At 50.5% G+C, this 11,332-nt stretch overlaps 2 protein-coding genes across 7 annotated transcripts in view; one reads left to right on the forward strand and one right to left on the reverse strand.

Moving 5' to 3' along the window:
• CGN (cingulin) overlaps window positions 1-1,268 on the reverse strand; it is a 38,480-nt gene extending 37,212 nt beyond the window's left edge. For all 6 annotated transcript variants that reach the window (XM_056510913.1, XM_056510911.1, XM_056510912.1 and 3 more), the window contains exon 1: window positions 1,220-1,268. The gene's annotated coding sequence lies outside the window, so the exon portion shown is untranslated. The remainder of the gene's footprint in view (window positions 1-1,219) is intronic.
• Window positions 1,269-1,461: 193 nt separating this feature from the next.
• PSMB4 (proteasome 20S subunit beta 4) lies at window positions 1,462-10,842 on the forward strand. Its single transcript, XM_056511032.1, has 7 exons — window positions 1,462-1,667; window positions 3,762-3,968; window positions 6,708-6,854; window positions 8,154-8,235; window positions 8,855-8,971; window positions 9,935-10,023; window positions 10,715-10,842. Exons 1-7 carry the CDS (start codon window positions 1,525-1,527, stop codon window positions 10,725-10,727), a joined length of 798 nt encoding a protein of 265 aa, XP_056367007.1. The 5' UTR covers window positions 1,462-1,524; the 3' UTR covers window positions 10,728-10,842.
• The last annotated feature ends 490 nt before the right edge of the window (window positions 10,843-11,332 follow it).

The following is an 11,332-nucleotide window of genomic DNA, read 5'->3' on the forward strand; positions in this document are numbered from 1 at the left end:
CTGGGACCCCATAAAGGGACAGCAGAACCCTATTAAAAGACACCAGGACCCTATAAAGGGACATTGGGACCCCATAGAGGGACATGGGGACACGTAAAGGGACATGGGACCCCAAAAGGGACATGGGACCCCAAAAGGGACATTGGGACCTCAAAAGGGACATTGGGACCCCATAAAGGGACAGCAGAACCCTATTAAAGGACACCAGGACCCGATAAAAGGACATTGGGACCCCAAAAGGGACATTGGGACCCCATAGAGGGACATTGGGACACGTAAAGGGAAAGCAGGACCCCAAAAGGGACATTGGGACCCCATAAAGGGACAGCAGAACCCTATTAAAAGACACCAGGACCCTATAAAGTGACACTGGGACTCCATAAAGGGACACTGTGACCCTATAAGTGACATTGGAACCCCGTAAAGGGAAAGCAGGACCCCACAGGGGGACAGTGGGACCCTATAAAGTGACACTGGGACTCCATAAAGGGACACTGGGACCCCACAGGGGGACAGTGGGACCCTATAAAGTGACACTGGGACCCTATAGAGTGACATTGGGACACATAAAGGGACACTGGGACCCTGTCCTGTGTCCCCAGGACCCCCTTGGTGCCACCAGCGCCCTGTCCCGTGTCCCTACGCCCCTTTCCGATGTCCCCAAGACCCTCTCCGGTGTCCCCAGGCCCCTCTGAGTGTCCCCAAGCCCGTGTCCCGTGTCCCCAGGACCCCTTTCCGTGTCCCCAGCGCCCTGCCCGGTGTCACTTGGACCCTGCCCGGTGCCACCAGCGCCCTCTCCGGTGTCACCGCGCCCTGCCCGGTGTCACCAACACCCTGCCCGGTGCCACCTGGACTCTGTCCCGTGCCACCAGCGCCCTCCCCGGTGTCACCAACACCCTCTGCGTGCCACCAGCGCCCTCTCCGGTGTCCCCAGCAGCCCCTCCCGTGCCGCCAGCACCCTGCCCGGTGTCCCCGCACCCCTGTCCGGTGTCACCGGGACCCTCTGCACGACACCACGACCCCCGCCCAGGGGCAAGACCCCCTGCGGTGTCCCCAGCACGCCCTGCCGTGCCACCAGCACCCTGCCCGGTGTCCCCATGTCCCTGTCCGGTGTCCCCATGTCCCTGTCCGGTGTCCCCATCCCGGTGTCCGGTGTCCCCATCCCGGTGTCCGGTGTCCCCATCCCGGTGTCCGGTGTCCCCCCGCCCCCCCCACTCACCGCCCGCTCCGGCCGCTCCCGCCGCAGCCACCGCAACCTGTTACCTTCGCCCAGGCCCCGCCCCCGCCTCTGATTGGTCAGAGCCACCCAAACCCCGCCTCACCGGGCGGGGCGTCACTCTCAAACCCCGCCCAGCGCCCCACCGGTGCTGCGTCACGTGGCGCCGCCGCCATTTTGAGGAGGTCACAGCGCCCTTGTCGGCATTTCCGCCACGCTCAAGATGGCGGCTAAGCCACGCCCACTCCTTACGGTGGCCGGGAGGGGCCGCGTTGCCTCTGCGCAGGCGCAATCGCGGCGTGACTAAGATGGAGGTCGGGGCAGCGGCGCCGCCGTTCTGGGCCGGGGGCCCGGCCCCGGGACAAACGTACATCCCGAGGGCTCTGGGACAGACCGACATCCTCCCGCCGGGCATCGGCACCGGCTCCGCGCTGCCCGCCGGCCGCACCCTGTGAGGGCAACGCGGGAGGGCGGGAGGGGAACCGGGGAGGGTCCTGAGGGGGTGAGGGAGGGAAATGGGGAGAGTGGGGGGGATGTGGGGAGGGGGGATGTGGGGGGTCTCTGAGGGAGGGGAACTGGAGAGACTGGGGGGGGAACTGGGGAGACTGGGGGGGGAACTGGGAGGGGTGGGGGGGGAATTTGGGGAGGGTCCCTGAGGGCCTGGGGGGAGCAAATTGAGATCCAAACTGGGCAAACTGGGAGTTAAACTGGGAGCCAAACTGGTGTAACTTGGATTGAAACAGGGAGCTAAACTGGGATCCAAACCAGTGTAACTGGGACCCAAACTGGGGGCCAGAATGGGATCCAAACCAGTGTAACTGGGACCTAAACTGGGAGCCAGAATGGGATCCAAACCAGTGTAACTGGGACCTAAACTGGGAGCCAGAATGGGATCCAAACCAGTGTAACTGGGAGCAGAACTGGGAGCCAGAATGGGATCCAAACCAGTGTAACTGGGACCTAAACTGGGAGCCAGAATGGGATCCAAACCAGTGTAACTGGAAGCAGAACTGGGATCCAAACTGGACAAACTGGGATCTAAACTGGGAGCCAAACAGGGATCCAAACCAGTGTAACTGGGAACCAAACCTGTAACTGGGAGCAGAACTTGAATCCAAACTGGTGTAACTGGGAGCCAAACTGGGACTCAAAATGGTGTAACTGGGATCTGATCTGGAAGCCAAACTGGGATCCAAACCAGTGTAACTGGGAGCAGAACTGGGATCCAAACTGGGCAAACTGGGATCCAAACTGGGAGCCAGACTGGTGAAAACAGCACCCAAACTGGTGTAACTGGGAGCCAAACTGGGACCCAAAATGGTGTAACTGGGAGCCAGACTGGGATCCAAACCAGTGTAACTGGGAGCAGAACTGGGATCCAAACTGGTGAAAACAGCGCCCAAACTGGTGTAACTGGGATCCAAACTGGTGTAACTGGGATTCAAACTGGAATCCAAACTGGTGTACCTGTGACCCACACTGGTGTAACTGGGATTCAAACTGATGTACCTGTGACCCAAACTGGGTGTAACTGTGACCCAAACTGGTGTAACTGGGATCCAAACTGGTGTAACTGGGATTCAAACTGGTGTAACTGGGATCCAGACTGTGTACCTGTGAGCCAGACTGGTGTAACTGGGATTCAAATTGGTGTAACTGTGACCCAGACTGGTGTAACTGGGATCCAAACTGGTGTAACTGGGATCCAAACTGGTGTAACTGGGATCCAGACTGTGTACCTGTGACCCACACTGGTGTAACTGGGATTCAAACTGATGTACCTGTGACCCAAACTGGGTGTAACTGTGACCCAAACTGGTGTAACTGGGATCCAAACTGGTGTAACTGGGATTCAAACTGGTGTAACTGGGATCCAGACTGTGTACCTGTGAGCCAGACTGGTGTAACTGGGATTCAAATTGGTGTAACTGTGACCCAGACTGGTGTAACTGGGATCCAAACTGGTGTAACTGGGATCCAAACTGGTGTAACTGGGATCCAGACTGTGTACCTGTGAGCCAGACTGGTGTAACTGGGATCCAAACTGGGTGTAACTGTGACCCAAACTGGTGTAACTGGGATCTAAACTGGTGTAACTGGGATCCAAACTGGTATAACTGGGATTCAAACGGGCGTAACTGGGATCCAAACTGGCTGTAACTGTGACCCAAACTGGTGTAACTGGGATTCAAACTGGTGTAACTGGGATCTAAACTGGTGTAACTGGGATTCAAACGGGTGTAACTGGGATCCAAACTGGGATCCAGACTGTGTACCTGTGAGCCAGACCGGTGTAACTGGGATCCAAACTGGTGTAACTGGGATCCAAACTGGTGTACCTGTGACCCAAACTGGTGTAACTGGGATTCAAATGGGCGTAACTAGGATTCAAACTGGTGTAACTGGGATTCAAACTGGTGTAACTGGGATCCAGACTGTGTACCTGTGAGCCACACTGGTGTAACTGGGATCCAAACTGGGTGTAACTGGGATTCAAACTGTGTACCTGTGACTCAGACTGGTGTAACTGGGATGCCGTTGGCAGGACCCCGATGGTGACCGGAACCTCGGTGCTGGGGCTGCGTTTCCAGGGGGGGGTGATGCTGGCGGCGGACACGGTGGGCTCCTACGGCTCCCTGGCGCGTTTCCGGGGCGTCTCGCGCCTGCTCCGGGTCAACGACTCCACCGTGCTGGGGGCCTCGGGAGACCTGGCGGATTTCCAGCACCTGCGGCAGCTCCTCGAGCAGATGGTGTAAGAGTCCAGCAATTCTGGGAATTCACATCCCGGAATCCCCCAGGAATTCCCATCCCAGAATCCCACAGGAATTCCCATCCCAAAATCCCGCAGGAGTTCTGGAATTCCCATCCCAGAATCCCACAGGAATTCCAGATGTCACATCCCAGAATCCCACAGGAATTCCAGAATTTACATCCCAAAATCCCCCAGGAATTCCAGAATTCACATCCCGAAATCCCCCAGGAATTCCGGAATTTACATCCCAGAATCCCTCAGGAATTCTGGAATTCACATCCCCCAAATCCCCCAGGAATTCTGGAATTCACATCCCCAAAATCCCTTAGGAATTCCAGAATTCACATCCCCAAAATCCCTTAGGAATCCAGAATTCACATCCCAAAATCCCCCAGGAATTCCAGAATTCACATCCCTAAAATCCCCCAGGAATTCCGGAATTCACATCCCCAAAATCCCCCAGGAATTCCAGAATTCACATCCCAAAATCCCTTAGAAATTCCAGAATTCACATCCTAAAATCCCCCAGGAATTCCAGAATTTACATCCCCGAAATCCCCCAGGAATTCCAGAATTCACATTCCCAAAATCCCCCAGGAATTCCAGAATTTACATCCCTAAAATCCCCCAGGAATTCCGGAATTTACATCCCAAAATGCCTCCGGAATTCTGGAGTTCCCCATCCCAACGTCCCCCAGGAGTTCTGGAATTCCCATCCCAAAATCCCACAGGGATTCCAGAATTCCCCATCCCCAGATCCTGGATTGGTTTCTGGGAATTCGGGAAGTTCCCATCAGCCAAATTCCGCAGAGTTTTTTGTGTGCTAATCCTAAAAGTTCCTCTGCTCCAATCCTGGAATTCCTTGGCCACAAATCCCAGAATTCCTTGGAATTCATTGAGCACCAATCCTGGAATTTTTTCAGCTCCAATCCCTGAATTTCTTGGCGTTCCATCCCACATGTCACAGCATTTTTTGTGCATCAATCCTGAGAATTCCTCTGCTCCCATCCCAGAATTCCTTGAGCACAAATCGCAGAATTCCTTGGAATTCCTTGTGCACCAATCCCAGAATTCCTTGTGCACCAATCCCAGAATTCCTTGAGGTCCAATCCCAGAATTCCTTGGAATTCCTTGAGCACAATCCTGGAATTCCTTGAGTTCCAATCCCTGAATTTCCCAGCATTCCATCCCCAAATTCCGCGGCGGTTTTTTCTGCGCCAATCCTTGAAATCCTTGAGCACAAATCCTGGAATTCCTCGAGCCCAAATCCTGGAATTCCTTGGTGTTCTTGGAGCACAAATCCTCAAATTTCCGGGCGTTCCATCCCCAAATTCCGCCTCATTTTTTGAACACCGAATCCCCAAATTCTGCGGCGATTTTTGACCTCAAACCCTCGAATTCCGCCACGGTTTTTGTGCCCCAATCACAAGAATTCCTCTGCTCCAATCCTGGAATTCCTTGAGAACAGATCCTGGAATTCTTTGGAATTACTTGAGCACCAATTCCTGAAATTCTTCGAGCACAAATCCTGGAATTCCTTGAGCTCCAATCCCTCAATTTCCCGGCGTTCCATCCCTGAATTCCGCAGAGTTTTTTGTGTGCCAATCCTGAGAATTCCTCTGCTCCAATCCCGGAATTCCTTGAGCGCAAATCCCAGAATTCATTGGGATTCCTTGAGCACAATCCTGGAATTCCTTGAGCATCAATCCCAGGATTCCTTGAGCACCAATCCCAGAATTCCTTGGAATTCCTTGAGCACAATCCTGGAATTCCTTGAGTTCCAATCCCTGAATTTCCCAGCATTCCATCCCCAAATTCCACGGCGGTTTTTTCTGCGCCAATCCTTGAAATCCTTGAGCACAAATCCTGGAATTCCTCGAGCCCAAATCCTGGAATTCCTTGGTGTTCTTGGAGCACAAATCCTCAAATTTCCGGGCGTTCCATCCCCAAATTCCGCCTCATTTTTTGAACACCAAATCCCCAAATTCTGCGGCAATTTTTGACCTCAAACCCTCGAATTCCGCCACGTTTTTTGTGCCCCAATCACAAGAATTCCTCTGCTCCAATCCTGGAATTCCTTGAGAACAGATCCTGGAATTCTTTGGAATTACTTGAGCACCAATTCCTGAAATTCTTCGAGCACAAATCCTGGAATTCCTTGAGCTCCAATCCCTCAATTTCCCGGCGTTCTATCCCTGAATTCCGCAGAGTTTTTTGTGTGCCAATCCTGAGAATTCCTCTGCTCCAATCCCGGAATTCCTTGAGCGCAAATCCCAGAATTCATTGGGATTCCTTGAGCACAATCCTGGAATTCCTTGAGCATCAATCCCAGGATTCCTTGAGCACCAATCCCAGAATTCCTTGGAATTCCTTGAGCACAATCCTGGAATTCTTTGAGTTCCAATCCCTGAATTTCCCAGCATTCCATCCCCAAATTCCGCGGCGGTTTTTTTTTGCGCCAATCCTTGAAATCCTTGAGCACAAATCCTGGAATTCCTCGAGCCCAAATCCTGGAATTCCTTGGTGTTCTTGGAGCACAAATCCTCAAATTTCCGGGCGTTCCATCCCCAAATTCCGCCTCATTTTTTGAACACCGTATCCCCAAATTCCGCGGCGATTTTTGACCACAAACCGCCAAATTCTGCTGCGGTTTTTTTTCTCCCCATTCCAACCCCGGCATTCCTGCCGCCCAATCCTGGAATTCCTGCTGCCCAATCCCGGCATTCCGTGTGTTTCCAGGATCGACGAGGAGCTGCTGGGTGACGGGCACAGCTACAGCCCGCGGGCTCTGCACTCGTGGCTGACGCGCGTCCTGTACAACCGGCGCTCCAAGATCAACCCGCTCTGGAACACCGTGCTCATCGCCGGCGTCGACGGCGGCGACAGGTCAGCATCCAAATCCAAATTTTGGGAATTCCTGCTCTTTCCTGGGAAATTCCTGCTGCTCCTTCCTGGGGAAATTGCTGCCTTTTCCTGGGGAAATTCTTCCTTTTTCCTGGGAAGTTCCTGCTGCTTCTTCCTGGGGAAATTCCTGCCTCTTCCTGGGAAATTCCTGCTGCTTCTTCCTGGGGAATTCCTGCTCTTTCCTGGGAAATTCCTGCTGCTTCTTCCTGGGGAATTCCTGCTCTTTCCTGGGAAATTCCTGCTGCTTCTTCCTGGGGAATTCCTGCTCTTTCCTGGGAAATTCCTGCTGTTTCTTCCTGGGGAAGTTGCTGCTCCTTCCTGGGGAAATTCCTGCCTTTTCCTGGGAAATTCTTCCTTTTTCCTGGGGAAATTCCTGCTTCTTTTTCCCAGGGGAATTCCTACTCTTTCCTGGGGAAATTCCTGCTCCTTTTTCCCAGGGGAATTCCAGCTTTTTCCTGGGGAAATTCCTGCTCCTTTTTCCTGGGGGAATTCCTGCTTATTCCCCAAGGAAATTCCTCCTTTTTTCCAAGGTGATTTTTGCTTTTTCCTCTGGAAAATTCCTGCTCCTTCTTGGGGAAATTCCTGCTCCTTTTTCCTGGGGAAACTCCTGCTTTTTCCCTTGGAAATTCCTGCTTTTTTCCAGGCTGATTGCTGCTTTTTCCCGGGGAATTTCCTGCTTTTTCCTGGGGTGGTTTATGCTTTTTCCTGGAGAAATTCCTGCTGCTTTTTCCTGGGGTGGTTTTTGCTGCTTCCCAAGGAAATTCCTCCTTTTTTCCAGGATGGTTTCTGTTTATTTTCCTGGGGAAATTCCTGCTCCTTCCTCTGGAAAATTCCTGCTTTTTTTCTGGGGAAATTCCTGGTTTTTCCCAGGGTGATTTCTGCTTTTTCCCTTGCAAATTCCTCCTTTTTTCGAGATGTTTTCTGTTTTTTTTCCTGGGGTGATTCCTGCTCCTTCCTGGGGAAATTCCTCCCTTTTCCTGGGGAAATTTCTACTCCTTTTTCCTGGGGGAATTCCTGCTCCTCTCTCCCAGAGTGATTTCTGCTTTTCCCTGGGATGGTTCTCCCTCTTTCCAGGAGAATTCCTGCTTCTTCCTGGGGAAATTCCTGCTCCTTTTTCCCAGGGAAATTCCTTTTTTTTTTCTGGAGTCATTCCTGCTCCTTCCTCTGGAAAATTCCTGCTTTTTTCTGGGGTCATTCTTGTTCTTTCCTGGGGTGGATCCTGTTTTTTTTTCCAGGGAAATTCTTAGTTTTTCCTGAGGAAATTCCCCCTTTTCCTTGCAGTTTCCTGGGATATGTTGACATGCTGGGTGTGGCCTATGAGGCTCCATCGCTGGCCACAGGTTTCGGGGCTTACCTGGCTCAGGTGAGTCACCCTCATTTCCTCTTTAATTAATTAATAATTAATTAATAATTAATTTTTAATTGATCATCACTGGCCACAGGGTTTGGGGCTTACCTGGCCCAGCAAAGTCTGGGCTTGTTTGGTTTTTAATTCCTTATCTTTAATTGATTATTTCTTCTTTTAGTTCATAATTTTTTAGTACATAGCTTTTTCAACTATTCTGTTTTTTAGTTCGTTATTTTTTGGGTCATTATTTTAAAATTAATTGTTTCTTTTTTAGTTTGTTATTTTTTGGTTTGATATTTTTTACTTGGTTATTTCTTTTTTAAGTTCATTTTCTCTTTAGTTCATTATTTTTAAGTTATTTTCTATTTTAGCTCATAATGCTTCATTGGTCAATTTCCTTTTAAGTTTACTGTTTTTAAACTATTAGTTCAAAATTAATTTTTAAGAATCAATTAATTTCTTTTATAGCTCGTCATTTTCTAATTATCACTTTGCGTTGCTTTTTAAAATTTTATCTTCTACTTGAACTTTTTAAAGAATTCTCTAATCTGATTCTCTGATAGGATTTAAATTCTGATTAACTGGAATTTTGATGCTAATTAATTAACGAGCTCTGCCCTAATTGCGCGTGCAGCCGCTGCTGCGGGCGGAGCTGGAGCGGGAGCGGCTCCCGACGCGGGAGGAGGCGCGAGAGCTGCTGGAGCGCTGCCTCAGGGTGCTCTACTACAGGGATGCTCGCTCCTTTAATAGGGTTTGTATCCCAAATCCATCCCAAAATCCTGGGAATTCACCCCAAATCCATGGGATCCACCCCAAACCCAAACCAACCCTGGAGCTGCTGGAGCGCTGCCTCAGGGTGCTCCACTGCAGGGATGCTCGTTCTTTTAACAGGGTTTGTATCCTAAATCCATCCCAGATTCCATCCCAAAAGAATCCTAAAATCCTGGGAATCCATCCCAAATCCACCTCAAATCCGTGGAATTCATCCCAACCCTGGGAGCTGCTGGAGCGCTGCCTCAGGGTGCTCTGTTACAGGGATGCTCACTCTTTTATTAATAGAGTTTGTGCCCCAAAATTCACCCCAAAATCCCAGAATCCTGGGAATTCACCCCAAATCCATGGGATTCCAGGCTTTAGGAGTTCCAGGGCTGAGGAATTCTGGGCTTTAGGAATTCCAGGATTGAGGAATCCCAGGGTTGAGGAATTCCAGATTGGGGAATTCCAGGACTGGGGAATTCTGGTACTGGGAAATTTCAGGACTGAGGAATTCCAGGATTGGGGAATTCCAGGACTGAGGAACTCTAGGGCCAAGGAATTCCAGGATTGGGGAATTCCGGGACTGGGAAATTTCGGGACTGAGGAATTCCAGGACTGAGGAGTTCGGGATTGGGAAATTCCAGGACTGGGGAATTCTGGGCTTTAGGAATTCCAGGGCTGAGGCATTCCAGGGCTGAGGAATTCTGGGATTGGGGAATTCCAGGCTTTGGGAATTCCAGGCTTTAGGAATTCCAGGCTTTGGGAATTCCAGGGCTGAGGCATTCCAGGGTTGAGGAATTCCAGGGCTGTGGAATTCTGGGATTGGGGAATTCCAGGCTTTGGGAATTCCAGGGCTGAGGCATTCCAGGGTTGAGGAATTCCAGGGCTGTAGAATTCTGGGATTGGGGAATTCCAGGCTTTGGGAATTCCAGAGCTGAGGCATTCCGTGTTTCCGCAGTACGAGGTTGCCGTGGTGACGGAGAAGGGCGTGGAGATGGAGGGGCCCCAGACCCTGGAGGCCAACTGGGACATCGCCCACGTGGTCAGGTAATTCCCACCTGGAATTCTGGGATTTGGGAATTCTGGGACATCCTGGGGGGGCTGGGACATCGCCCACGCCGTCAGGTAATTCCAGGGGAAAATAAAATTCCGAGATTTGGGAATTCCGGGGGTTCCTGGGACAGTCGGTGAATTCCCACCTGGAAAATCAGGATTTGGGAATTCCGGGATTTGGGAATTCTGGGGGCTTCTGGTGACATCCAGGTAATTCCTGCCTGGACAGAGCGGGATTGGGAATTCCAGGGGGTCATCCAGGTGACATCCAGATGTTTAGGGGGTATCTAGGGGAACATCCAGATGTTCTGCCGTCATCCAGGTGTTCATGGGGGTATCCAGAGGGACGTCCAGGTGTTCCTGGGGAGATCCAGATGTTCCTGGGGTCATCCAGGTGTTCCTGGGGGTATCCAGAGGGACATCTAGGTGTTCCTGGGGAGATCCAGATGTTCCTGGGGTTATCCAGGTGTTCATGGGGGAGAGTTCCTGCTCCCTGAGGGTCATCCAGGTGTTCTTGGGGACATCCAGATGTTCCAGAGGCATATCCAGCTGTTCCAGAGGGACATCCAGGTGCTCTGGGGGGTATCCAGCTGTTCCTGGGGCACATCCAGCTGTTCTGGGGGATTTCCAGGTGTTTTTCCTGCCTCTCTAACCCCTTTTTCTCCTTTTTTTCCCGTTTTTCCAGAGGTTTCGAGTGATCCCCGGGAGCTGCTCCGGCCTCGTCCAATTCCTGTTTTTATCCCAATCCCTTTTTCCCTCCAGAATGGCAAATCCAGCGAATTTTTGAGAATAAAATCCATCCTTCAAGACCAATCTCTGTGTTTGTTCTTTGGGAATCCTCAAAAAGCAAAAAAAAAGTGGGAATTCCGCCAAAAAATGCAAATTTTGGGGAATTCTGGGTGAATTTTGCAGCTCCAAATCCCAATTTTTACCAAAATCAGGGAATTTTTGGGGTGGGAAAAACCCTTTTGGGATGGAGCCTGGGAAGTCCAGGGGAATTTGGGAATCCTCAAAAAACCTGGGAATCCTCCCCCAAAGTTTCCAATAAAATATTGGAATATTTCAATAAAATATTGGAATATTTCAATAAAATATTGGAATATTTCAATTAAATGTTGTAATTTAAACAAAATATTTAAAGAAAATTTAAATAAATGAAATTTAAATAAAATATTTGGATATTTCTATAAAATAAGGAAATTTCCATAAAACATCCAAATATTTCCAATAAAATATTGGAATATTTCAATAAAAATTAAAGGAATTTCCCTAAGTCTTGGAATATTTCAGTAACCAAACCACA

Source organism: Oenanthe melanoleuca, chromosome 25 (assembly GCF_029582105.1).
Source record: "Oenanthe melanoleuca isolate GR-GAL-2019-014 chromosome 25, OMel1.0, whole genome shotgun sequence".
NCBI lineage: Eukaryota > Metazoa > Chordata > Aves > Passeriformes > Muscicapidae > Oenanthe > Oenanthe melanoleuca.

Excerpts from the sequence above, each read along its gene's own strand:
- PSMB4 (XM_056511032.1), top strand. The coding sequence starts at position 1,525 with ATGGAGGTCGGGGCAGCGGCGCCGCCGTTCTGGGCCGGGGGCCCGGCC. Across the intron at positions 3,969-6,707 it reads CAGCTCCTCGAGCAGATGGT|GATCGACGAGGAGCTGCTGG; the intron begins GTAAGAGTCCAG and ends GTGTGTTTCCAG. Across the intron at positions 8,972-9,934 it reads ATGCTCGCTCCTTTAATAGG|TACGAGGTTGCCGTGGTGAC; the intron begins GTTTGTATCCCA and ends GTGTTTCCGCAG.